Below are 27,932 nucleotides of genomic sequence, written 5' to 3' on the forward strand. Positions count from 1 at the left end.
TTATTTGTTGTAATTTGTTGGGTTTATTTACCTGAAACCACAATACAGGAATGCCATTTACAATCATCAGGTGCAGATTATAATAATTCTTATATACAGATGTTCGTGTTGTTCTGGTTGGAATCTAACCCACTCACTTCTCTCGGCAGATCACAGTTTTGTTGTCGTTGATTAACAACTTACATCATATTGCAGAGAAAGACGTAAAAGGAGAACTCTCATTTAAAGCGATACAGAACACAACACTGTTGGCAGATCACTGATGAGGGAATTGTTAAGTCATTTTTCGCCATTTGTATAGTCCTTTTAAGTTAGAGGTTACACAATGACACTTCTGATACTGGTCCAACATTGTGTTAAGTCTCCAAAACGTTCATCCGGTTATTAAATACCATTATGTGAATTGCCACCGCTGAGGAGAGGTGTTGAGAATTGTACAATAATACTTGACTACAGAAATATAAATGTCATGGCTACCGCTGGAGGGCATGCACTACCATGTAATGTGCATAAATATAAAACGGTGATACTTGACCAAGTATGTGTTCTTTTGAAGTGGCTGGAGTTCTCATTAGGGACATGGAAGAGCTTCCCTGTACACCTGAATCTAAACGGTAAAATCAGAATATCAGGGTTGTTCTCGTCTCCCTACATAATTGATATATTTGTGTCGCGCCTCTGCTGTTGCCCTGGTTACATACTGTCCGGTACAGGACTGGTGAGGTGTGCTGCTACACTGAGCACCCATGCGAACAGACAGTACTACCCTAGCCTCAGCAGCTGCTATGCTAACTAAACTAAAAGAGACTGGTCGAGTCTACAAGGTCCAACCTGTTGAAAAAGAAAGAACTTGTATGAGAATGAGATGTCAGCACAAAACCGTGACAGGAACTTTCCTCTATAAAATTACTTTTCAAAGAAAACTGTAACGTCCATGCAGCTCAACGGGTGTGAAAGTGCTTAACTGTTTTCTAAGTGTGGTGAGCGGGGGGGTTGAAGCGAAGGGTGCTTTTGGTGAAGTCAGAAAAGTGATGCTAAAACTAAACTGAAGCACCACCACACCCTCCAGAGTTCAAAGTAACATCTAGGTCCAAAGAACAGAACAATGTGTTTGCACTGGTGGAAACTGTTAATGGAGACCACACTTTCACCATTTGAAATGACCTTCGTGAAGGACAGGCCAATTGATGCAGGGTAATAAAATAATTTGAAAAAAAGAAGCCGAATCCTTTCTTCCGGAGTTTTCCCCTGGGTGTACTGGTGCAAGGTGATTTGTGGGCTGAGCAGTGTGTGACAGGAGGAAGGATATACTCACTCGTGATAGTGGAACCGGTGGAAGGCATTGGAGGAGAAACACACACAGTTAAGACCACACACACACACACACACACACACACACACACACAGTGCAAATCCAAGCATCTACCTAAACACATGCTTTATATTGAAGCACGTGCACACCCAGTGAATTGTTGAGCAAAATGAACTTGTTTAGCAGACCAGGATGAGTGTGCTGGTATGGACTCCTAACCAACAAATATGCTGTCCAACTAAAAGCAGTAGAAATGTACAGATCTTTATACAAGCACACTTGCCGAAGTAATGAAAAAAATACCCCAGATACTGCCATCTACCCCCATACCTGTTAATGTCCCACAGTGGCAGATCAACATTCTTTGTCCCCTGTACAATATCTATAATGTTCAAATATATATTTAACATACAAAACCACTGCGTGAAATGAAATTAGTCACTTCTAAGTCCTGGAGAAATGAACACAAAAACCACTTAAGTCAAAAGGTGTTCATGAGTGTATTTTTCTTTGATGTATATATAAAAAAAAAACAATAGGAAAAAAAGAGGAAAAACTACCAAACGTTTGAGATCTCAATGCCAATTTGAGTCAATGATGTTAGTTGTTTAATATTTATTTATTTCATATGTATGGTCCTTTGAGTTAAGTAAAGAGGGCACTGTGTCTCGTATACCCAGCCCAACCCAATCCTTCCTAGCAAACAACAAGTTACTGAGTGTCAATGGCAAAATAGAAGTAAAACTCCATAAGATGAGGGGGCTATTGTGTTTTGGTCTTTATCTGCACAAGCAAATAGCGGCACACCTCAAGTGTTAATCGAGCGAGTTATGATGACTAACAACTGGATGGGACCATGGAAAGCAATCTGTGTGTGCGCGGGAGGGGGGATTAGCATCGAGAGGGGAGCATGATGGCTCGTACTGAGGTAGCTGTGCTCTGCCTAGTGCAGAAAAACCAGATTTTAAAATCATCAACTGAAGCATACATAATACAAAATAAATTCCTGAAGGTTATTATTATTTTGTTTACATTAATGATGATTAGACAGACACAAAATGAAAACATTTATGAGAATACCACATACAGATCATGCAAAGTCACAGAACATGCATCTTTCCGTTCAGATATTTCATTGGTCATTTCTCATTTCTCGTAAAAAAAAAAAAAAAAAAAAAAAAAAAAGACTCCTCGAGACCTTTTCCTGTAATCCTATTGGGTGCCGCACGTTGCTTGTCCATTGGCTCTGAAAGAGTTCCGAATTCATACCGACAACCAGACTTGGGGGTCCAATAGTATTTTAAAGGATTTTTTGGGGGTCATATTTCATCTGCCAAGGGGGTCGGGATGGGTGTGATTGGAATTTTTCAGACCAGGCCACAGGTTCCATTGATACAGACAAGCCTAGTCAAGCACAGATGAAGTATTAAAAATCCTTTCAAATAGTATTTGAACTCAGGTCTGCTGAAGACAACGGTAACCACTAAGCATCTGTGGTTCAACAGTTTTACAAGCGATGATACAGAAACAAAACAGAACAGTTGCATAAAATAGTGTTAAATCTCTGTACAGGTCAATGGACCTTTGTTTTTAAATTAGAATACTCATAACGGGAAGAGCAGACAAATCCAGGAATCGATTATTTGTACTGTAGTGAATTGAGATGAAAATATTGATCCCAAATCATAAAAAAAAATCACAAATTTAAAAAGGCAACTAGCACAAACAAATGAAGATGAACCGAAACAAGGTAACAACAGTATTTTCCGTTCCAAACCAGCAGAAAAGCCGACCAAAAACAATCGCCTGTCTACACACTTGTTAAAGCCTCACCCGTCGGCGAAAACTTCTACAAAATACTTTTTTGATTTGTTACTTTTTTTGTGTTGGTTTTATATTATTCGTTAGGTATCGTTGTGTGTTACAATTTGGTCCTTCTCGTGCACACACACAGGCAGGCACACAGGCACACGCGCTAGTTCTAAACAAAACGCACACACTAGCTACTCACACACGGGAGCAGGGTGGTGAGGGGGTGGTGGGGATTGGAGCAAGTGGGTTGGTGGGAGGAAGGGGGTGTGCTCAAGTCAGTCAGGACCAGAACATGTCGGCCATGTTAGTGTCGGTGCTGTAGATCCACAGGACCAGGGGTATAGACAGGGCCACGAAGGGCCAGGAGATGCCTTCAGTGCATGCAGAGAGGGAGCAGCCTCGGGTGGCGGCTGGCTTCTCCAGATCTTTACCCGGCTCCAGGTAGTTGCGGGCGGCAAACTTGAGCAGCTCGTCCAGCAGGATGACGGGCAGGGAGATCTTCAGTACCATCAGCCACTGGGTGAGGTTCAGAGGGGTGATCTGGAAGATGATCTGGGAGAGGGGAGGGGACAGGGAGGACACGGGTTAGGGCAAAGCGGCTCGACAACTACAGGCCACACACATCTTTCCTGGAGAACGTTTCCTGAGGACGTTTCTCCACAGTCAGGTAAGTTGAGTGATGTGACGGAGGTACTCACCGGCAGCGGCTCCACGTAGAGGATGAGGAAGTGGAGGGACATGGAGAGGCAGATGGCCCCCAGGAGCCACACGTTCTCCCAGGGGGGCATACGCACCAGGGACTGGTTCTCTGACACACTGGAGGGAGGGGTGGACACAGACAGAGAGACAAAGACAGAGAGAGAGACAAAGACAGAGACACAGAGACAGAGAGAGACAGACAGAAAGAGAGAGACAGAGCGCATGAGATAGTGCAAGGGTAAACACCAACACCACACATTGTCGGAAAGATGACTAACTTTTAGCAACAAAAATAAAACATCCCCTCCTTTGATTGGCCTACAATTGAACTGCAGCAGGTGTTGGGCTGCTGAAGGAGCAGTGAGAGGGCACGGTACCTGTTGAGGGCGTTGCACATCTCAATGGTGACGAGCACAGACAGGGCCATGGTCATGGGGTAGGGGGACTCGAACACGTGGCAGTCCAGACCCTGGAACTCTGGGTTGTCTGGACCACACTGGAGGAAGTGGCTCTGGAGCGGGGAGGAGGGGGCAGTATGAGAAGATGTAGACATGAATATGTACGAGAGACACATACACGCAGAGAGGACAGTTAGTGTGTGGGTGTGTGAGATAAGCAGCGAGGAGGGCGTTAGTGTGTGTGTGTCGTACCAGTTGGTAGAAGGTGATCCTAGGTCCATCCTCAGCAGCAACAAACCACCATGCAGCTGCTCCCACTGTGCCAGCTCCCACATAGCCTGGAACACACACATGGGTCAGAACACACACACACACACACACACACACACACACACACACACACACACACACACACACACACACACACACACACACACACACACACACACACACACACACACACACACACACACACACACACACACACACACACACACACACACACACACACACACACACACACACACACACACACAAGCACCCGCTCTCCAACCAACAAAACGTCGGATGCTGTACAGGGCCAATGGGTTTTTTGGCGCTCCAGCCAGGAGGGCCCCGACTCACATCCGATGGCCAGGTATCTGAAGAACAGCCAGCCGGAGATGAGGGGCTCGCGGGCGTTGCGTGGGGGCTTGGTCATGATGTCCAGGTCGGGGGGGTTGAAGCCCAGGGCGGTGGCGGGCAGGCCGTCCGTCACCAGGTTGACCCACAGCAGCTGGACGGGGATCAGCGCCTCGGGGAAGCCCAGGGCGGCGGTCAGGAAGATGCTGGAGGATGGAGGAGAAGGCGCCGTGTTAGGGAGTGTGTGCGAGTGCATGAAAGCGCGCGTGCGTGTGTGGGGACGTGGCTCTCCTCACCAGACGACTTCGCCCACGTTGGAGGAGATGAGGTAGCGGATGAACTGCTTCATGTTGTTGTAGATGGCCCGGCCCTCCTCCACCGCCGCCACGATGGTGGAGAAGTTGTCGTCGGCGAGCACCATCTCGGACGCCGACTTGGCCACCGCCGTGCCGGAGCCCATGGCGATGCCGATCTCCGCCTTCTTGAGGGCGGGCGCATCGTTCACCCCGTCGCCGGTCTGGGGGGGAGGGGGGAGAAAGAGGCTTTCTTTGACTCATGTTTCCCAAAACACACCAGGAATCTCACTTTTGGAGCTTCGTAGGGTCTTCTACTCCAGTAGCAGTGTCGTTTTTCACTACATTTTAACCACAGCGTCCAATTTAGCCTGAAGCAGAGTAGAGCTAAGGTAACGCTTCGGTTCAACACCAACACACAGCCATTTGGATCGAGCGTCGCCCTTTGCTTCCCTCACCATCGCCGTGATCTCGTCCATCGACTGCAGGAACTCGACGATCTTGGACTTGTGCGAGGGCTCAACGCGGGCAAAGCAGCGGGCGTTGATCACGGCGTCCCGCTGGGCGGCGGGCGACAGGTCGTCAAACTCGCGCCCCGTGAAGGCCATGCTGGAGATGTCGTCGCTCTCGGAGAAGATGCCGATGCGGCGGCAGATGGCGACGGCCGTGCCCTTGTTGTCCCCGGTGATCATGATGACCCGGATGCCGGCCAGGCGGCACAGCTTGATGGAGGCCGCCACCTCGGCCCGGGGCGGGTCCAGCATGCCCACGCAGCCCACGAACGTGAGGTCCCTCTGACACACACACACGTGAGAAACTGCCAAAAACACCATCTTGCGTAAAACGTATTTCACCGCTAGTCGAGGAGCGACGGGTCAGACCTTTTCTCCTTCATCCTACCAGGCGCTGCTCAACTCCATCCCTCCTCTCCTACTCTCTCCCACCACATGCGTCTCTCCCTCCGAATCATCTTTTCCCCTCTCAATCCCTCTCAATCCCTCTCTCCCCCTCCTCTTCCCCCTCGTCCCTCACCTCGTAGTTGATGAAGCGAGCAGAGTCCTCCAGGACCATGTCCTCCTTGCTCACGGGGTTGTCTTTGGTGGCGAGCGCCAGGCAGCGCAGGGTGTCCCGCCCCGTCCCGTACTCCCGGATCACAGACAGCACCTTCTCCTTGATGCCCGCCGTCAGCGGCACCTTGCTCCCGCCCACGCGCACGTGCGTGCACCTGTCGATCACGCCCTCCGGCGCTCCCTGGTGGAGGAGATGTAAACACGTGAGGCCGTGTCAACGGTGGATGACTACTTCCTGAGACGAAACAAACGGCCTTGTGGGGGAAAACTCGACGGCAGGTTCGTTGCGCGAGGTTTAAACATCGAGCCATGCACACGTCCACAAAAACGAAAAGCCAAATACTCACTGAAAACACACTGCAGACACCCATCCATCCACACACACACACACAACTCCAGCCACACTGTGGAGGAAGAGGTGTGGCTTTACCTTGACGAACATCTTGCCGATGGAGGAGCGAGCCTTGTTGGGGGTGCAGTACACGGACATAGACTTCCTGTCCCGGGAGAACTCCAAGGTGAACTCCTTCTTCATCAGCTGCTTGATCATCTGGTGGACGCACAGAGGCCACCATGAACACGGTACACCCGTCAACGTTCACCGTGAACCAGGCAACAATGACACTGGGTACAGTGCTGTTTATACATGTCATTGTCATTAGGACGTATTACTGTTATGGATAGCAGAGGACGGTAGACCGGGAGAGGGGAAACTGAAGCTCCAGTATCAGTGCTGAGTGAACAAACAGTGGTGACTTACAGAGTTGCAGGCGTTGGCCCTCTCGATCTTGGACAGGCCGCTGACGTCCGTGTCAAACACGTTCATCTTCTCCACCAGACAGGTGAGGGCCGTCTCTGTGGCCTCGCCCACCTTCTCAAACACACCTTTGGTCTGGAAGGGGAGCGCGCGCGCACACACACACGTAAGTATGCTGTAACCATGTCTGGTCAGCAAACTCAACATACAAGACGAGAAACGAAATGTTTTGATACAACAACTGGATGGGTCGCTGACCTCGTTGAAGTCCAGCGAGGAGTCGTTGCAGAGGGCGCAGATGGAGGCCAGCTCCACCAGGCCGTCGTACTGGGAACACTTGACTGTCTTGCCATTGTGGGACCTGAAGCCAGTGGAGAGGAGTCAGAGAGTCTGACTCAGCAAGGAGCCAGAGCAGTGTGGAGGAACATGTATAGCACTGCATGTACATATAGCACTGCATGTACATATAGCACTGCATGTAGCTAAAGCACTGCGTGTAGCTATAGCACTGCGTGTAGCTATAGCACTGCGTGTAGATATAGCACTGCGTGTAGATATAGCACTGCGTGTAGCTATAGCACTGCGTGTAGCTATAGCACTGCGTGTAGCTATAGCACTGCGTGTAGCTATAGCACTGCGTGTAGCTATAGCACTGCGTGTAGCTATAGCACTGCGTGTAGATATAGCACTGCGTGTAGATATAGCACTGCGTGTAGATATAGCACTGCATGTAGATATAGCACTGCATGTAGATATAGCACTGCACATAGATATAGCACTGCATGTAGCTATAGGCTATATCTACATCCAATGCTATATCTACAATGCAGTGCTATATCTACATGCAATGCTATATTAGCACTGCATGTAGATATAGCATTGCACTGCATGTATATCGTCAGGTTGATTAGCTGTATGGGTCAGCATGATGTATGGGTACTAAAACTCACGGCCCATTGTTACATGCAAGTCGTGTCGCATTTGGTTCCAGTCCACATTAGATGAGCCAATCAGCTGTGTTGATGGGGGGGTGGGGGGGGGGCTGAGTAGAGTACTCACACTTCTCCTTCTGGGGCGTAGGTGGAGCCAGAGATGGTGAACTCCTTCAGGGAGCACTTCTCTCCCTCAGCACTGTCAAGGATGAACATCTAGAGACGCACACAGACACACAGTCAACAAAAGATGAAACCCTAGTTGTGTGGCTCTCCTTGTCTAGAGGACCAGAAGACAAACAGATGCTAATATAACTGTGACTGAATCTCTATTACACAATACCAATCAGACTGACTGCTGCAGTGCATCCTACCAACCAGCAGAGTGCACTACAGGATCTGGAATCACAGCAGATCCATAACTGGACTACTATCAATGTTAAAGGCAGTTGAACAACGTGGGGAGTGAATTGTTGCTGGGATGAACATTTTGATGTAACACCATTTTGAGGGAAATGGAGGTCTTCACCGTTTTCCAAACAGCAGGAACCAATAAGTCCTAGCTCTGTGGATAGAACTTTTGGGACCGGCCTTGCGGCAATAAACATTTCAGGTTGATTGGGTACTTGCAGTAGCATGAGTATTTCAACCAAAATCTCATTCTGGGAACGAATGAATATATTCATTTTGCAGTGTGAAACATGTTTTACTCGCTTAACATGCCAGAGATTTTATCTAGAGCTGTCGACCTCCATGAAAAGTAGTAGTTCTGGGGAATACACGTTTGGGGACTTGTGGTGGCAATGTGGCTTTAGCTGGTCTAGAGCCATTCCATTTATGTCAGGGGCTGAGGGCGTGGGATTATCGTGACTAAGACCAATTGAATTTGAGATATATATATATATATATATATAAAAAATTTTAACAGTGCGGCTACCCGCAATGCTTTGGGGCTATTTTGTTGTTATTATCAGTGACCTATGCGCTTTGTAAAGCTCTCTCTTGGAAGTCGCTTTGGATAAAAGCGTCTGCTAAATGAATACATGTAAATGCTTCAACCATGAATTTACATTGATTGTGCTACTACTACTTTGTCTTCAGCAACAGCATAGACGTCCAATCTAAACAGTGGTCCTGGAAGAGACAAACGGGCCCCTTGCACTGTGGTCCTTGGCGTATATACAAAAGACGCTTGAGGGGGAGCGCCGAGGACAATCGCGACAAGAAGCACAAATCCGTTGGACCACCAAGAGCCAACGTGTACTTGGAGCACGTGTCGTCCTACGGCGTCAGTGTGCTTGGAGTCGGGGCTGCAGGGAGAGCAAAGACACGGACACCTCCAGTGACATCATGAACCCAGAACCCAAACGGGGTTCGCGTCGGTGGAGAGGGGCCATCGGTGACGGAGGGGAGAAGGGTGGCATTGGTTTAGTATAAGGGGAGGCTACACTGAGTGGCAAGAGGAGAGGGAGGAGAGAACAAGTGCTAAGAGGAACAGGGGGGGGGGGGAAGAGAAGAGAAACCCCCAAAGTGTGTGAGAGAGGTCACTGCCTCCCTCCACAGCTGGCAGGCACACACAGAGACGCACTTCAACGGGACGTCTCTGGCACCCGGCGGGGTGGGGAGGACAAACGGGGAGGAGAGAGGCCTTCGGAGGCCCAGGCAGAGTGATCTGGTCCGCCTCGGTCTCCTGAGGCACGGACGCACTTCGCAGGACTTTGACGTCACGGACGCCCTTTCCAAAGCCCCCCCGATTGGATTAAGAAAAACATTCCCGCTGCTTCAGACGGCTAATTTTAGAATGAGCTGAATGATTCGGACAATTGGGAGAAAAATATTTAAGAGCCTTATTTCAGTTTGTCGGAACCATCAAATGTTCGGCAGTGGGAGGGTGATCCGGGTTTTCCCTAATCTAGTTCAAAACGGCTCTGCCGTTCTGCATCTTGCTGTGCTTTAACTGTGAGACTGACTGAGGGTCAATTCATCAGAGAAAAGGAGAGAGAGAGAGAGGGAGGGGAGACACACGAGGGGAAGAGACAAAGAACGAGAAAGAGCAACAGACAGTGAGAGGGAAAGGAAGAGAAGAGACGAGGGAAAGAGCGAGAGAAATATCCAACACAAGGTCAGTTATGCAATACCACTGCAAGTTACTGACTGCTGCATACAGATCAGCATGCTGCTTCAGTGTGGAGGGCGAAGCCACAGAGCAGAAGAGGGAGGAAAGGGGGAGAGGCAAGAAGAACAAAGGGAGGAATGATCAAATACCAGGATGATGCGACGAGCAGCAGAGAGAGAGAGAGGGAGAGAGAGAGAGAGAGAGAGAGAGAGGGAGAGAGGGAGAGAGAGGGAGAGAGAGGGAGAGAGAGAGAGGGAGAGAGAGGGAGAGAGAGGGAGGACCTAAACGGAAGTATTCTCCACAGTCTGGGGACATGAAACTGTCCATGGACATCAGGAATAGGAACTAAGTTTTGAGTAGGGAACAGAAACCGAAAGCTGAACGCTACACAACTCAATTAAGTGCTGGCAATGTTAAATGTATGGTGTTTAACTCATTCCAATACTACAGGAGGCAATGTGAATACACCAAAACAATAAAATGTTCCCGCTGCTAGTCTCGCATCTCAGAGAAACCTTGAATCCAACTGGAGCTGCATCTCCATCGGGGGAAATAAAAATAGCCCCAGTCAGAAAATGTTGTCAGACGCAATGCTTTCTGAATGTAGGCTCAGGCCCACCTCTCACTTGGCCGTTTCTGGTTTGTGGACAAGCTAGTAGCCTCCTCAAGTGAGAGAGAAGGACAGACCGAGAGGTTTTCTCCGACTGTATCCCGTATTTTGTCCTTGTCAAATAAATGAACTATTCCCTGGATAAAGCAAGAATTTTATGGTGGATCGCTGAGTGACTTAATGGAAGCTGTGTAGGAAAGTCTTGTGATTGGATATGAAATAATGTGGTAGACACCGATGGTAAAAAAATAAAATAATAATAAAAAAACGCAGTCGATACCAATAGTTGTTAAAACAATTCACGACTTGGAGCCCTTGAGCAAATAAATGTAAATATATTGCCTTTTAAAAAGGTAGATTCAATTCAGATTCAATAACAAATAGAGAGGTCAAATAAAAGCACTTGTATTACTTTATGTAACATTCCGTTTCTTGATGGTTTTGCTTGTGTTCAGTCTTTAACTGGCATGTCTACCCTCAGCCCGTATAACATTTTAATAACACTTAAAGGGCAAACACTATGTAAAACGTGTTTTAATATCTGGCTCACCGGGCAGGGCTCGTACCATATGGGCTGAGGCCCGAATGCATTGACCTGGGTTCCATTGAGTTTCAGCTTATTTCCAAATGTCTCTCACCCCCCAAAATCTTTCAGTATTGTATTGTGTAAAAAAAAAATATATATATATATATATATATATATATATATATACTCAGCGCGTATTGTTTACATCATACAACTGACAGAAAACAATATACATTTGGATAAGCTAACATTTTAACCTGTAAGCACAAAAGTCTATTAAATACAGTTAAGGAGGCAAACGATTGTCCGTGTTGTTCATCGGCTCAAGCCGTGATGCTTGTTTAACAGTGCTACTCCCTTAGCAAAAAAGGGTAGATTCCCATTTGATGTCATTTGACTAGGGATGCACCGAATCCAGATTTTTGGGGTTTGGTTGAATCCGAATCCTTCTCCCATCCTCAGTCCATTAACACAGTAAACACATGAATGAAGTAAACAACGTCCACAGCAGTAAATAAGAAGAATATGCAACATGACAGGAAGACAAGTGGGACAAACTATTTTGATCAATTACCCTATTCCTGTTTACCCTATCTCAAGATCCAATCAATATCCTCAAATATTAGCCTTTTTGATTTCTTGAATTTCTTTCGGATGTTTTATACGCAAATGTTTTAACAGCGGATGTGTTGTGTATTGGTTAAGGTCCTTGCCACCACAGGATATATCGGCAAATTAAACACGCAGCTTGACTTGAATCGCCTTCTTTGACAAAAGATACTGCCAAACAACACCTTTTCTGCTCACAAGTAGCATTTTCACTTCCTCTCAGCCTACTGCATTGAACGGTCCACCTACGTAAACACCTTCCCGTAATCAACGGCGGCGTCATTATGTCCACCAGCGTAGCGCAGGAAGTGCAAGTGTAGGGTTCGGTGAAAAAAAAATTCTAAAGTTCGGCCAAAACCGAACTCCGTCAAAAAGCCCAATATTCGGCCGAATCCGAATCCTGGATTTGGTGCATCCCTAATTTAGACAGGCAGCGAAAGTGGCAGGAAAGGCAGAGAGAGCGAGCAAGAGAGAGGGGATGACATGGAGGAAATGGCCCGTGCAGAAATCAAACCCATGTTCATGCAGTAAGAAATGAGCCTGTGTGTTATGCGCTCCACGGTGAGCCACAGGGAAGCCCCCCCCAACCACTGTCTCTATAAAGAGGCATCTCTGCCTTCACACAAGTTTCTGTTGTCATCGGTGAGACGCGGTATGAAACAGTCGCCTGCAATCTGTGCTTGTGCATGGGGCTCATAAATACTTGCGTGTCATTTGTGCAAGCTCAGGGGATGGAGCTGGATCGCGCAGTATCCAAGAGGATTCTTATCTCCGGGGAGGTCTCTATCCACATGTTATTTGTGATGCCTTTAGCTTTGACACTGTCACAACTAGAAATCTGAAACGTCTGGAGTACTTGCACCACCACGAGAGTTGGGATGCTTGGAAGAGGGAGTTACTGGTTTGCAGGGGTTTCGGGTGCGTAGCGAGATATTGAATGAATCAAGTCACCGATGGATCAGTGCCTCCCAAATTCAGATTCAAATAAGCGGCCATGTAAAAGTAGGAGATGTAGACTGTGGTGTCCCGTCTCCCTGTTTAGCATACCTACAGTGTGTGTGTGTGTGTGTGTGGATAAGCAGGTTCACCTCAGTTGTCCTCTGACAGCCTTAGGCAGTGCCAGGGTTGGTGTCGAGTGCTGGTCCTTGGAGGTGAAGGTGTGCGTGTGTGCGTGGGGTGCTGTGTTTTGCACATCATTTGCATTGAGCAGCTGGCTATTTGCATTTGTATTCTCAGGCCTTCTCTAGACGTGCAACTGCTGCCTGGTCAGAGCCACATCCAACTTCCCGGAATCTTCCAGACACACACGGCCCACATGTGTAGCGTGTGTCCTAGGCTTCACAGGTGTGAAGGCACATATTGTACAGCGTGCACCAAATCATTCCCTAGGCAGATCCCCCCCCCCCCCGCCCCCCGCCCGTGTCCTCACCCTGCACACAGACATCTGGTTGGTGGTCAGCGTGCCCGTCTTGTCGGAGCAGATGACGGAGGTGCAGCCCAGGGTCTCCACGGAGGGCAGGCTCCTGACGATGGCGTTCTTCTTGGCCATGCGGCGCGTCCCCAGGGCCAGGCAGGTGGTGATGACGGCGGGCAGGCCTGCGGCAGGGACGGGCGACCCGTGATGAGAGGGTGTGGACCGATGCCTCAGGCACCATGTTAACATACAGAAGACGACACGTGACCCCCCCCCCCCCCCATCTACTTTTACACACGCCACGTCTGTACGCCCGCCCGCCCCATTCTTCCCTTGTTCCCTCCCATGTCATCAGCTCTTCCCATTTCAACATCATCCATCTCCATCATCTATCCCCCTCTCTCACACACACACACAGTCTCTCTCCCCCCCCTCCCTCTCTCACACAGTCTCCCCCCCCCCTCTCTCACAGTCTCTCTCACACATACAGTCTCTCTCTCCCCCCTCTCTCACACACACACACACAGTCTCTCTCCCCACCCTCCCGGCCTCACCCTCGGGGATGGCGGCCACGGCGAGCGCCACGGCGATCTTGAAGTAGTAGACGGCCCCGCGGATCCAGGAGCCCCCGTGCACGGGGTCGTTGAAGTGGCCGATGTTGATGATCCACACGGCGATGCAGATCAGGGAGATCACCTTGGACAGCTGCTCGCCAAACTCGTCCAGCTTCTGCTGCAGCGGCGTGCGCTCCTGCTCCGTGGCCGCCATCTCGTCGCGGATCTTGCCGATCTCCGTGTTGACGCCGGTGGCCACCACCACGCCCACCGCTTTGCCCGCTGCAATGTTGGTACCCTGAGGGCGGAGAGAGAGAGAGAGATGAGGGAATATGCTAAAGATGCATGTCCTACTGCGAAATGTATAATGGGCTCATTGGGGGGTGGGGTGGGTTCGCTCACAGGTCTCCAATCCCAGTGAAGGAGAAGTCAAAAGCAAGGTTAAAGGTGAGGGAGAGAAGGGAGGTGGAGAGGGTTGAGGAGGTGGAGAAGATTGAGGAGGAGGTTGAGAAAGTGAGGAGGTGGAGGAGGTTGATGCGGTGGAGGAAGAGGTGGAGGAGGAGGTTGAGGAATGTGTGGTTTCCAGACTCACAGAGAAGAGCATGTTCTTCTTGTCCTGGTTGACGGCTCGGGGGTCGGGCACCGGGTCGGTGTGCTTGATCACGGACACAGACTCTCCTTGAGGGAGAGAAGAGAGGATGGACAGGAAAGGGGGGGGAGGAGGAGAAAAACAGACATATCGTAAAGCTGCCACAACATGGAGAGAATGGGCTGACCTTCCCAGTACAGGGGGTCAGGGTGTGTGTGTGCGTGTAGATCTTCACAGCTGACCGGACAGGGCTGCCAATTACTAAAACCCTGAGGTGTGTCTCCCCCATACCCACGCTCTCTTAAGCCGGGCTTTGGCAGATCATGGCCATGAATGGGAGGAGGAGAAAACGGCTGAAATACAGAAATACCGCAGAAGGAATCTGCTACCAATTAAGGCAGCGGAGCAAAACGAGGGGCGAGGGGAGGGCTGCTTATTCGTCCACACTCGTTCTTCCTCCCCCTCTTCCATATCCTCTCAGCGTCTGGAGCAATCCCTCCCATCCTTCTCTCCTCCTCCTCTCCCTACCACCCCCCCCCCCTCCATTCAGTATTGACGACCTTTCTTGCACAGAGCTCCAGTGAGTCACAGGAAGAAAAATAAAAATAAAAACAACAACAAAAAAGACATGGAATCCAGCTTCCCGAGGTGAGTCATCCAGTGGACATTCACCCCGCCGTCGACGCGGCCAACAAACGCAGGCTGCTCAATGAGGGCGCCGCGCCGCGTGCGGGAAGCCGTCAAGGCTGAAATCTCGGCCCCGCAAATTTGTGGAACACCGCGTTCCGGTTTCACACAACAGATAGATGGGTGGGTGGATGTGGGAGACGAGGATCTGATAAGCCTTTACGAGGTCGGATGCAAATGAGACGAAGATAAAAGACACGATTGCCCAAATCCATGTTGGTGCTGAAACCGTATCCTAAACCATCATATGGAAATGTCAATGGAGACATGTAATCCCTGCACACGGTTGAATGATAACAAATGAGCAGGATAACTGACGACAAGAAAGAGAGAGACAAAGTGGTTCTCACCTGTCAGAATGGACTGGTCGACCCTCAGAGTTGTGGATTTAATGGAGGTGAGACGGATGTCTGAAGGAACTTTATCGCCGACTGTGGAGAGGAAACAAAGGAAATAAAAGGTTCAATACCACAACAAGCCGTCAAAATAAGAAACGGCTTCTGAGAATCAAAGTGTGAGGATTAGAGAAAAGGATTTCTTACATGTATTCATTTAGCAGACGCTTTTATCCAAAGCGACTTCCAAGAGAGAGCTTTACAAAGTGCATAGGTCACTGATACTAACAACGAGATAGCCCCAAAACATTGCGAGTCGCCAAAACATGAAGCAAATATTGTGAACAACCAAAATAAGTGCCAGAGGAAAGAACCATAAGAGCATGTAGTTAAACAAATTACAACTAAACAACATGGACCGCTATAAGTGCAAGTGTACCTGTGGAAAAACAAGCGACAATAAATCACGGCGAGTACAAAAATGTACCCAGTTACCACTAACCACAAGAGCAACTTCTTCTAACCTTTAAGATAAGAACCCAACGTAAACACACACACACACTAATATCTGGAACGGTGGCGCCTCCAGCTCATATTAAACGATGCGAGCCAACGACATGCGCAGGGAGACCCGACACCTTCATCCCACCCTAGAAGTGCTTTCATGGGAGTGTCGAAGGCACTGACGCTGCCTTGGCAGGTAGAGACCGCAGGATGCTCACAGTCTCCATCGAGCAGCACACCCGATGGCATCCAAAACTCCACTCTCACAATGCCCTAGAGAGGAATCAAAGACCGCGTCGCTTCTTTCTGGAAGACAGAGTCGCCAAGCGATTGATCAGAATTATGAACGTCCCCGTTTACAGGCTCGGGCCAGCATCACGTTCCGGGACGGAAATAGATGGGTTCGCTCATTCTTTCCAATAACAGAGGGCTTTGGTAAATGCTAGTAAAACAAACGTCAAATGTAAATACCTCCCATCCTCCTTTTCCAAACAAACCCTTTGGACCACAGAGACAGGCACTAGGGCCTATAAAATAAAAAAAACCTTGGCATTTATTAGCGACGGCTGAAAGGGTGTCATAGGGTGGGCCTGGCTGTGAAGGGAAGAGGAGGATATGTTGTTGTTGTTGCAAGGGTACAACAAGTTGTTAAACGGTTGGATTCACCCATATGGAAGTTCAAAGTAATAAGTGGTGTTTGTGTCAGACGGGGGGAGGGGGGGGCTTTTGCACGGACTTCTGCTTCTCGGAAGTAGCTGATTGGCTGTGTCGTGGTTGTTGTTGTCGTCGAACACGTGAGGCCAGAAAAGCCCCGGGAGAAGCTCTCTGAGGAGGACAGCGTTTTGACAGACGTGTAAACCGAGCCTGGAGGCCTCCGCAGTGCCCTTTAGTGCTAACAAACCGGGGGGAGAAGAGTGGCGGTGGACGAGTGTGAAGTGTAGTGGTGCGGATCGAGGAGAGGAAGGGAGAGGGGGGGGGGGGGAGGGAGAGGGGCGGTGAGAGGGAGGGAGAGGGGCTGAGAGCGCAGGGAAGAGCAAGAGTCGGGCTGCTGAGAGATTGCACGAGACCGGCGCAAAGCGCCAGGCCAAAAATGGGAAAACTATTTCCAGCGGTTCCAGTGCGTGCGTTGGCGTGGGAGGGGCTCCCATCTGAACCTGGCGGAGCAGAGGAGGCCTCCCAGGCTGAAGGACACACCACACCAGGTACGTGTGCGCGTGCTGAACGGCTGCAGCACGTGGCTGTGGTCGTTTGGGTGCACGTCTCCCTGGCCCCTACATGTACGCACACCCAAGTGCAACACCTACTGAAATCGCGGCAGTATACCAAAGATCCTCTGACAAAAAAAATAAGATTTTGAGATGGTAATCAAAAAAAATATATTAAAGAAATGTGAAATCTTTAACTTTATGCCTTTTGGAAATCAGGTCATCTTTTACTCACTTAGCTATTCACGGTAACAGAAATCTTTACCTGGGGTGCCCATACTTTTGCATAAAACTATGGTGTGTGTGTGCGTGCACACATTTTATATCTACATATAGAGAGAGATTTGTACAAGTTTTAACAAGCAATGTCACGAGGGCTTTACATACGCCCTTATAACTGCCCTTCAAGACAAGGAAAAAGTCCCAGCAAACCTCAATGGGAATTATTTTAAGAAACCTTGGGAAGAGCAATTCGGTGAGGGATCCCCTCCTCTGAGACGTTTGGTGAAAAAGAGTTGCAGAACACAGGCTAAAGATATCTCCATCTCGATGTGGATATTTCGATGTAGCCCCAGCCCCTGGAGCACATGGGCTCAGACAGAGGATGGAGGGCGCGCCCTGCGGGTCCCAGGGCTGTCGAAACCTCTGCAGAGACAAGCTGCCATTCAACTCCATCTGTCTCCACGAAGGAAGACTGAACAGAGGATGGATGGGGAAGAGATGGAGAAAAAAAAAAAAACACACAAAAGGGAGATGTGTGTGGTGGGGGGTCCTAGTTTTTGAGAGAAAAAAAAAGAGCTTATTAATTTCCTCATCCCGTATGGATCCGTTTCATAAAAAGTCGCGCAGAAACGCCCCTGAGCAGCACCCACACCCACGCAGGAGGGCGATGTTGGAGATAGACACCTGGGGCTGGAGAAGATGGGTCAGGAATAGATAGGCTAACCCAATTTTCTCTGACAATGGGAGCACGGTGGCTGTAAGAGCACCGCTGGCCGTCCTTAAATGTAACTGTGGGAGGAAGAGGACGTGTACTGCACACATCCGCCCACTGTTTGTCCGTGCATAAACACACCCAAAGCTTAGGTTGGAAAACACATGGATGACTTGGCGTACAAGCTGTGCGTTATTGCACACCACACAGCCCTCACTGGGTTCAGCGCCGTGTTTAACAGTGGAGTACAAAAAGGGGAGAGCACTGTGAAAAGAGGGACCGGACATGGGACCGATCGAGAGGATAAACAGAGAGCGAGTGGGAAAACAACGAGTGTGCGACTGTTGTCAAGGTCACCGACTCCTCTGGCCTGATGGATGCTGTGTTTAAGCAAGGCTTGAACACAGCTAAACACTGGTCCCTTGCTGCTGGAGCAAGGGACCAGCCAGCCACCTCATCTGATCAGCCGGAGGAGGCACAGGAGGTCCTGTCCAGCGCGCGCACACACACACACACGCACATGCACAAGAAAGGGACATCTGTGACATTTATCAAAAGTAAAAAGGCAAATAGACAAGAACTGTAGACTTCCGTCCAGTTCAGTCATTGACCCTCTGAATGTCTTTACATAATGAATCGAGTTGTGGGCCGTTGTGGGTCACGGGGAGCGGGCCGTGTCCAGTATCCCTGGGAGGTCTGGGGAGCGCTTGGTTTACTCTACTGGGGCCGCACTCATGAGCCGGCACGTTGACCTCGAGACTCACGGGTCCAGACACTGAGCCGAGCGCCCCCCGGAGCAGAGAGGTTGGTGGAGAGCGGCGGAGGAGAGAGAAGACGGACAGGGTTTCCCTCCACCCCGGACCACATGAACACAGTGTGCCGTCACTGGACATATCGTGACTTACTGCCCTAAGCTGCGTCCCGATCTCACCCCGCCACCGTGGAAATGCTGGCCTGGTACTAGACAACCATGGCTATGGTCCAGTTAGCTCAAGCGCGCACACACAAACTAGGTCACACACACTCAACAAATAAAGACCATGCTTGTTTGTTTGATTCTACACAGGATGTTGATGCAGCAATGGTCGGGGCCGTCCCCGTGGCAACCGAGCGACTCTTGGCCAGTCAAGAGCTGAATACTGAGAAGTGAGAAAGGAGGGAGGGAGGGGGGGTGACGCTTTGAGTGGTCAGCTGGAGTCGGCGGCGCGCTGGCCACAGATCAGAGAGCTGGCGTCACAGATCTTAGGACAGATTACGGAAACACGGGTCCTCTGGGCTGACAGGATGAATGATGATGGAAAGAGAAAGCGAGGAGGTGGGAAGGAAAGAGAGAGAGGGTGAGGCAGGAGGAAAAGAACAAAATGAAAGAGGGGCGCAAAAAAAAGAAAAAAACCGAGAGAGCGAGCAGGGAGGGTCACGTGGAGGGTCAGCTCGATGCCTCGTTAGCGCCTCACCACTACATTCAACACAGCCGCAGCAAAACAGGAACGCGGCGGTGTAGGGGGTGTTTAAACAATTACGGCTGCTTGCGCGTCAAAAGTGCAATGGCGACTCCTGAACTGAGGAGAAGCTTGGCCGTTGCAGCAGCTGTGAGACGGCACTGTCATTGCACACGGATGCCAGACATCGAACCGGACAAGGAAGACGATGCTCATCCTTTTAGCGTCGGCAGCTCCCAAACACACACTAACAACTGACAAATGAATCATGTGGAAGTGGGGAGAAGAGAGAGAGCGCCTTCTTTCATACTGTGAAGGATGGTCCCTCCAAGGTCACCGGTATCCAAACAGTAAAAAGGAGAGAGAGATTGAGGGGGGGAGGGAGTGGGGGTGGCAATGCGACAAGCAACAGCTCTGACAACCCCCCCCCCTTCCCCCCCAGGAGAGGGGTTTAGTTCACCATGCTGCAGAGACTATACAGCCTGCTTGCAAACCAGCGGGAAGGTACTCACATATTTAACAGCTAAGATGTACTTGCTTGAACCCAAAATATTATAAACGCTCACGGTGAGAAGAACACGCAGCGTACGCTCGCAGGAAGAGGGCCAGACTGCTCACACAGATAGTGTATACAGTAGCCCGTTAAACCTCTTGACAAGCATGAGTAGGAGTCCTCGGCCGGGGCCTTGTTAGATTACGGGCCCGGCGAGGCCAGACGCTGCTCTACCACGGCGCTTAGCAACACGGTTCAGCATGCAGCCTGTGCAAGCAGAGCACCTTCTGGAACACGGGGTGGGGCTCGAGCTCCCGTGTTCCAGCAGCGTTAACAGGACGGGCGTCGCTCCTGAACCAGCCGAACGATACTCGGCGAGGAGCGAGTGGATGAGGGAAGGACAGCAGACAATATGAGGTCAGCCCAGGTGGGGGAGGTGGTGGGGGGGGGGGGGGGGGGGGGGGGGGGTGTTACTGGCTGAGTACAGCAGCTTTTGTTCTGCATCGCTCACCTACGCTGTGACACAAACACACAATGAAATACATTTTGCATAACGCTCTTAATCCGTTCGCTTCTCTCCATCTTATGTAACGGTGACTCACCTGGTGGATTAGTCAGGGACGAGCAGCCTGTGTTGAGATGAGCATCTGTCTGTCTACATGTGAGCGTGCCCTGACCGTGGTTGTGCGTGTGTGTGTGTTTGTGTGTGGGGGGACCGACAATGTACACTGAAGATGGAGTAAGCCAATTAAAGTCTTGTTCCCAATCTGTATGGACGACTCCCACACCCTATCATGCCAGGCAGACTGGCAGTGCTGGTGCTAAAGGCCACCCAGGCGGGGGGGGGGGGGGGGGCTGACAAGTCACATACAGGGTCGAGTATTAGCATCCTGTCCAGAGAGAGGGGGGGGGGGGGGGGTAAGGGGCTTGAATGTCAAACCGCCTCACAACAAATAGAGTGGATGATGATGCAGAAGGGATCGTTAGTCACTGACTCCTACCAACCACTACCAGGATGTCCCCAGGCAAACTGCCAGGGGCAGGGTAGAGGAGGGAGGGAGAGAGGAAGAGAGAGGTCTAGATGAGAGCGGGAGGAAGGAGAGGAAGGGCAAAACGGCGCTCGACGGACCCTGAAAGAGCTCAGCATGGACGGGTCTCTTACCAGCCACCTCCACAATGTCCCCGGGGACGATGTCCCTGGCCTTGATCCTCTGGACACTCTTCCGGTCCTGGCGGTAGACCTTGCCCATCTCCGGCTCGTACTCCTTCAGAGCCTCGATGGCGTTCTCCGCGTTCCGCTCCTGGAAAGGGACGAGGCGGGACCAATTGAATATCACACCGCGTTAACGTCACTGGACAATGTGTCAGGGTGCATCCCAGCTCAACTCATTGAAATATCAATGAGCCCAAAGCGCTTTTCTTTTTTTACCCCTCTTAAACACGTCAAATATGACAAACATCAAATAAACACCAACACAGCAGCCATTGCACTTGAATCAGACCTGGATCAGGCCTGGACCCAGAGTCCTCGTGGGTCATGCATGCAGCCCTGGGAATTCTTGCTATGGCAACATCTTGGCGACGTCTCATTGGACAATCAGATCATGGACCCAGTGTTCCAAACCAAACCTTCACCCAGCCGTCCTCACTGCTCGGCCTCATCTGTCCATCTCCCTGCCATTCCCCCTATTCTGAGGCCCGGCCCGGCCCACCGTGACCAGCTCTCTTCCCCCTGACCTTTGCCTCTCCGGGTTGATCCCTCCAGGCCAGGGAGGGAAAGGCACACACCCGCCCGGGGGCGGGGTTACTGGTAGCCCAGCAACAACATGAACGCGGGGCCAAAGTCATTCCACGCGACCGGATGGGACGCAGGCAGGGGAACAGTCCTCCGTATGACCACAGGGCCCCAGTCATCACAGGCTGGCAGAGCACAGTTGCTTTGCTTTCAGGAGGTGGTGGTGGTGGTGGGGGGATTACTGGCTCTGAACGTGGCTGAATACATGTCTGGCATTTAAAACGTTTGCGTTCCTCAACCATACGTCGGTGGTGCCCATGCTAACTTGATTTGCTTATACAATAGGGAAGGCAGTTGACAGTTAGCGGATTCCTCTCTTTACACGAACCCCGGAGGGGCCTCCTGGAGGAAACCCAGCAGACAGTGCAGCCTGGCTGGGGCGGCAGGCAGGCAGCGTCGTAAAGCACAAGGTACTCTGAGGTGTGCTGACAGGCTGAGCGGACTGTGTAAGTGATTGTTCGCAAACGAGGGCTGGTGGGGAGGGGGGGGCGCGGTCGGTGTGAATTACAATGACGGGGCCTTTCTTTGTAAATGTGGGTAATGTCTCCTTAACATTTCTCACACGTGGGAAGTGGCTGGCTCGCTGTCCCAGTCCTGTCCTCAGAAGGTAGGGGGGTGAGGAAGAGAGACGACAAATGGCCAACAACTCAACACAACGTTCTATTTGCATGTTTCCCCCAACGTCAAAACTTCAAGACATCTCCATGACAACTAGGCCAAGTCTTTGCTAAACTGCCTACCTGGCAACGGACAGCACAGGAGCTTACTGGAAAACGTTAACCCCTAGCAACAACCGTGTTGAGGAGACACTACCAGCACGACCATCCGACTACAGCTGCCCTCCCTCCTTCCCCCAACCCAGCCAGCCCTTAAGTCTCTCACACAGAGGCGGAGAGACGCTCCAGCGTTATGCACCAGCCTCTCTTTGCGGCCCTCTAACTCTGGTGGCGTATTCTACCGGGCTTGCACCGCGAGTCCCCTGTGCTGGGCAGCGGGGTGGACCCGCTGCAGGGACATGGCGCTCGGCCTGCCCTGGCTCCCGCCGCTGATTGGAGGAGACGGCCATGTGATGAAGCTGAGGGCCTCTGACACCTCGCTTGCCTGGCATCAGGGCACCAATCGATCTCTACCTGCCATTGTAACACCTTGGGGCAGGACTAGGCCTTAAATGGAAAGAGGTAAGCATAACCAAAAGAAACAAGAGGATGGGGGAAAAAAAAACAGGCCGACATGCAGAGAGACCATCCGATACACACAGACACCATTCTGGGGCATCTGATTTGTGACTGTTTATTACATTTCCTGTTTTACCCATAGAAGGACCTAGCTGGTTAAGAGTTAAGGGACAGGTCAGAGACTACGGCGGGGGGGGGGGGGGGGGGTTCTCAGGCTGGTAGTGGAGGGCAGTGAATGGAAACCCAAATAAAATCAGACAAGGGAAGAGAAAGTGGGACGAGGGTTTCGGGGTGACAAAGGAAGGCTGTGAGGAAAATAGTTTCCCCTCCCTCTCTTTTCTCTCTCTGCCTCGAAGGCTCCAGTGGGATGTTACAACTCTATCCTTAGCCTGGATTCAGATGGTTATCTCGTTCTTGAGGTTCATGCGCACACACACACACACACACACAACTATAAATAGCCTACTCTCCTTTTTGTTGAACTCCAAAAGAAACTTACTTTCACAAGTACTTCCTTGTTTTCACTTTGAGACAGTTGACACCTTCAACTAAGTCAAAACTTCTTATGCATCTGACACTAAAGACCAAGTGCAAAGTTACAGTTATAATACGCCATTTGCTAAGAACACACAATGGTCCCATCTTAAATTGAAATGCACTGTACTCCCATGCAACTGTTTTGTCCCCAGAAACGCTTTGTCACCGTGAGAGCGCGTCTTTCGGATTATTCGCCGACTCATGCCTCAGCGGGACTTAACCATGCTATCGATGGCACCAGCCTGCTATGGAGACCACAGCGAGGGCTGCAGTGAGGGAGCTAAGCCACTGAGCTCATTAGACACCGATACGTCCCTGACGCACCTGTCCTGAATCTGTGGACTCCCTCCCTTGGTCTAGACACGTTGAAAATGTAACGAGGCTCATGAGAGTTAATGGGGGAAAGGGATGTACCACCTCTGCAGGATAATACCTGGCGGTATAAAAGGGGGGGACCGTGGATGAACTGATTCCTTTCGATAAACGATCATCCTTTCCATGTATTTAGAGCCAGTTGTACTGCAGTGTCGTGTAGGTGGACAGAGACCACAATGAGAACGTCTCCACACAGAAAGTTCTGGAATTGTGATCGTCTCGTGAGCAGTGGGGTGACTCGAGAACGCCCAAACGACATAGTATTCTATAGAATTGTTGTTGCAGTGCTTAAATCAGGACATTTAGTCCTTTGTTGAGCGGGAGAAATTCACTTAAAGCGGTGGTTGGCTTGCCGTGGGTCACTATGTTAGCGGAGGGTCCCGCTCACGGTCAGATGATCTGTGTCATTGGCCATGTGCTGACAGCTAGAGAACTGGCAACAAGGATGGAGCAGCAATAAAACGACAACGAATCTTGCCTTTGATATTGCCATGGGTCTCAATGATTTCAATCAAAACGAAATCCACTTTCTTTGAGTGCCGTGCACTATTTGGATTGATAATACTTATCCAGAAAAGGCTCTTTCTCCTTTTGAACTTTGTACAAAATACACTTTCCCGCCGCAGCAGATCATGACTGAAAAGAATAGATTGACCCCCCGGCTCAGCTACTGTACAAGAGTATTCTATATTTAGCCGTCTTCTTGTTTGTTGTTTACTCCCTAAGGTTTCATTGGGTTTGTTAGGCTAGCAGGCATGTAACTGGCCAGAAAGCTGCCAACGAACAACCATCGATCAGTTCCAGGGAATAAGCATTAGTGAGCAGAAGAAAAAAAAAATTGTACATCAAGTCCATTGAGATTCTTCCCAACCATGATTTCTTTTTATAGTCAGTTTATTGGTAACCACTAGCCAACTGAGTGCATAACAGCCTGTATGTCTGAAATTACGGTCTGACCTTTTCAAGAAAGGCAGAAAACAACACCACAAACCTACAGAAATGGTCTACATGTTGAACAATGTATCGGATTCAAGCGCCACGCAGCGCTGTGACAGATGTGCTTACCTGCCAGACACCAACGATGGCGTTGGCTATGAGAATCAGCAAGATGACAAAAGGCTCCACGAAGGCTGTAATGGTCTCCTCTCCCTCTTCAAACCAGGCCAGCACCTTTGGAGGGACAAAAACAAACAAACAAGCAGGATGATTAAAACACATTCTCAACCGCTTCAGACGTAGCCTATACCGGCATGTCCAGTACCCGGGGAGGAGGAGGGGGGAGGGGTCGGTCCTCCATTCAAGCCCCTAATGTAGGTGACAGGCATTTCAACCACTCCAGTTCCAATGGCTACGCTATGTTATGTATTCATCAGTCTGATAAGGCCCAAGCATTTTAGACCCTTGTAATGACGCATGAAGCAGCAAGCTGGAGATTTCACACACACTGGGCCGCAATTACACGCAAAAATTCAATATAAGTGAATCAGCGAGGCCATAGTGGCTTGTGAGCAAACGGGGCAACATTGACCACTTCTCTCGTCGAAGGCTAAATATATCCCTGTGCAGTCCCATTTGGTTTGAATGTCTCTGTTCTATGCTCGCAGCGACAGAAGAGCCACTTTAGGGCGCCCACAGAGCTCACAACCTCGCCACTTCAGAGCCCCCGTCAAGAGCTTGTCCGGCACTCTGGCGACAAAACTGTCAATGTGACATGACACCCATTTGCGGTAGAAACGACACAAATCGACTCATCCCTCCATACCAGGACCAATAAGTGTAAGGAACTGTAGAGTAGGGCCACCAGAATATTGTGGTTTATTACATGTCTCACTCGACCATAACTGCAGTGCTCTGTCCCGAGTCAGTTGACACCACACGGAGAACATGCCTTCATGTCGGCTTTAGAAGGACGCGAGCGGGAGAAGGTTCTCATTGAATGAGACACATCCCCCCCCCATGATCCATTGGAGAACAGCTGATCAAACTGAAAAACCAATAGTAAAAAAAAAAAAAAAAAAAAAAAGGGCCGCATGAGTATCTGTGGGAGTTGTGAATGGAGCGCGTACTCCTGCCAGTGGCTCACAAGCAGGCCAGACCATCCCTGACACATCATTAGCATGTCCCTGCCTGGGTAGTGCTGCTCAGCCAGATGGCCCCAGGCCAAAGCTTCCAGGTGGACGCGGCGGTAGAGAGAACAGAGCTCAACACTGCCAGGGGATCTGTCACACCTCGCTCGTCAAGATGGAAACAGAGATATCGCAACTTTGGTCTTGACGCTCATGTCTTTTGCGAGCGTCTGCAATTGATACATGCGAAGAGGCATACTCCAAGATACTCGGGTATAAAAGTCGGGCAACAATCAAGACTAACTGTTTCTGTCTCTCCGACAGCCACACACTCTATAAAAGCCCTCAACTTTGAAGGAGACAGCTGTCTTATACTCACATTTCTAGTGGTAGATTTTCATAGATTCAGTTAAATACAATTATTGGTATTGAATTGTATCCCCTTAATTGCATTTACTGTGAAATCAAGACTGTTTCTGTCACCAGGGCCTCAAGCAAGGATGTGGGATTTTTAGATGAACTTCAACATGATTGCAGACAAGTAATTTGTCACAACAGTGGAAACGTACCATTTACAAGTGTCGTGCCTAAACACTCAGACAGTCTGACAGAGAATGTTCCTTTTCATAAGCTTCTGTGTTATGTCACCGGACATATTCTGGGCATCTTACTCTCCTGCTGGAAAGCATTCCTGATTAAATGTAGGCGAGTGCTGAATCTTTCCCAAAGTATACAACACACACACCTGTCTGACTGAGAACACCTTTTGGTCACAGAGGTACACGGGCTCTGATTTGAAAGGTGACACGAACATGTTACTTGGTGCTAGACACCAATGTTTTCAGCAGTGTCTATGTACTTACAAAGGATATGCAGGCAGCAAGAAGAAGTATCCTCACAAGTAGATCTTCAAACTGTTCAACTACCAGCTCCCAAAGAGATTTACCTAGTAGGGACAAATTCAGAATTTGAATACATTAAAAAATAATTTGATAAACTAATCTTACGATGGTCACGTCTCACGTGTATGGATGTACGCATGTAGTGAGTGTTTGCGCCTACCTTCCTCAGCCGGCAATTCTGTGGTTCATCCACACGACACCAAACCGGATATGGGGAAAGACAAGCGACACATTACACATGGGTTTCTGGAGCTTCTGTGACATTCATTCAAGAAGGAATTGTCTAAATGTACCATTCTTTAACATATCAGATTATTATACTGTTATTTCAGACAGCATTTCCCCTACCAGGATACGTTAAACATTTGAATTAAGTTTTTCAACATGTAATTTAGTGACGTCAGAGCACCATTTTTTTCTGACTCATGCAGTGACGGATTAGCTAACGTTACAGAGTTAAACGAACCGCTAGCAGCAAGCTAACTAGCTTGACGCCGATTGTATAGTAATGCATTTATTCTATACAATGTAACTTACCGTTTGGTCCCCATTTTTCCCGTTGTTTCTTTACCTGGTCTAAGCCTAGACCGGTGCTTTCATTTACGTTGAAGTTACTGTAAACTTCTTCCACTGTCTTTGTGTGTGCGTTGTCCATGGTGAAACGGCCACTTGGCGACACGGCTAGCTACAGTAGCTCTAAATCTTACTACCAACCACGGCTGTTTGGATTAACTATTACGGTTTTACCGTTGATTCTCTCCTAAAACTAAGTTGGAAAATACTTAAGGTATTATCGTGGACCAAGAACTCTCCCTCTTCTAAGTGTTCAAAGGCTGGGTGTCAAGAAGCGTGTCCGTGCCGGTAGAACGATACGCTAGCTACCACTATTTCGATACGTTTCCCTTACCCCTTGACTTCGCAGGTTGTAACGCTCCACTAGGTCTACAACAAACACAATAAATTCATATCACCTTCATAACAGCTGCATTGTTCATGATAGTTATTTTCTGTATATATTCCCTGAAAATTGCCGAGGCATTTAGCTAAGCGACAGGTCTTAAAAGTAACGTCTCTGAATGTCCACGGTCAAATCCGTCGTCTGCCCGGTATGCTGCGGATTCACTACTCTCATCATCAGCACCAATCGCAAGTCTCCGCTGCACCTCTCGCGTG

At 49.6% G+C, this 27,932-nt stretch overlaps 1 protein-coding gene across 2 annotated transcripts; it reads right to left on the reverse strand.

The window, feature by feature from the left end:
• LOC146236051 (sarcoplasmic/endoplasmic reticulum calcium ATPase 2a) lies at positions 1-27,925 on the reverse strand. Of its 2 annotated transcripts, XM_084686251.1 has the most exons (22): positions 27,297-27,925; positions 26,920-26,937; positions 26,721-26,803; positions 24,857-24,961; positions 21,072-21,210; positions 15,350-15,430; positions 14,316-14,401; positions 13,724-14,021; positions 13,185-13,351; positions 8,022-8,110; positions 7,221-7,323; positions 6,966-7,097; positions 6,636-6,755; positions 6,168-6,386; positions 5,594-5,929; positions 5,139-5,359; positions 4,846-5,048; positions 4,474-4,559; positions 4,201-4,334; positions 3,823-3,940; positions 3,556-3,676; positions 1-831 (listed from the first exon to the last, which is right to left on the reverse strand). In XM_084686251.1, the coding sequence occupies exons 1-22, from the start codon at positions 27,412-27,414 to the stop codon at positions 818-820; spliced, it is 2,991 nt and encodes a 996-aa protein (XP_084542377.1). In that variant the 5' UTR covers positions 27,415-27,925; the 3' UTR covers positions 1-817. The 2 variants fall into 2 exon arrangements, with proteins under 2 accessions (XP_084542377.1, XP_084542376.1); XM_084686250.1 differs by lacking the exon at positions 1-831 and having other exon boundaries at positions 1,913-3,676.
• Positions 27,926-27,932: the final 7 nt, after the last annotated feature.

The sequence above is a fragment of the Hypomesus nipponensis genome, chromosome 22, assembly GCF_054491055.1.
Source record: "Hypomesus nipponensis isolate SF chromosome 22, ASM5449105v1, whole genome shotgun sequence".
Classification (NCBI taxonomy): domain Eukaryota; kingdom Metazoa; phylum Chordata; class Actinopteri; order Osmeriformes; family Osmeridae; genus Hypomesus; species Hypomesus nipponensis.

Excerpts from the sequence above, each read along its gene's own strand:
- LOC146236051 (XM_084686250.1), bottom strand. The coding sequence starts at position 27,414 with ATGGACAACGCACACACAAAGACAGTGGAAGAAGTTTACAGTAACTTC. Across the intron at positions 7,324-8,021 it reads TACGCCCCAGAAGGAGAAGT|GTCCCACAATGGCAAGACAG; the intron begins GTGAGTACTCTA and ends CACTGGCTTCAG. Across the intron at positions 5,360-5,593 it reads TGGACGAGATCACGGCGATG|ACCGGCGACGGGGTGAACGA; the intron begins GTGAGGGAAGCA and ends CCTCCCCCCCAG.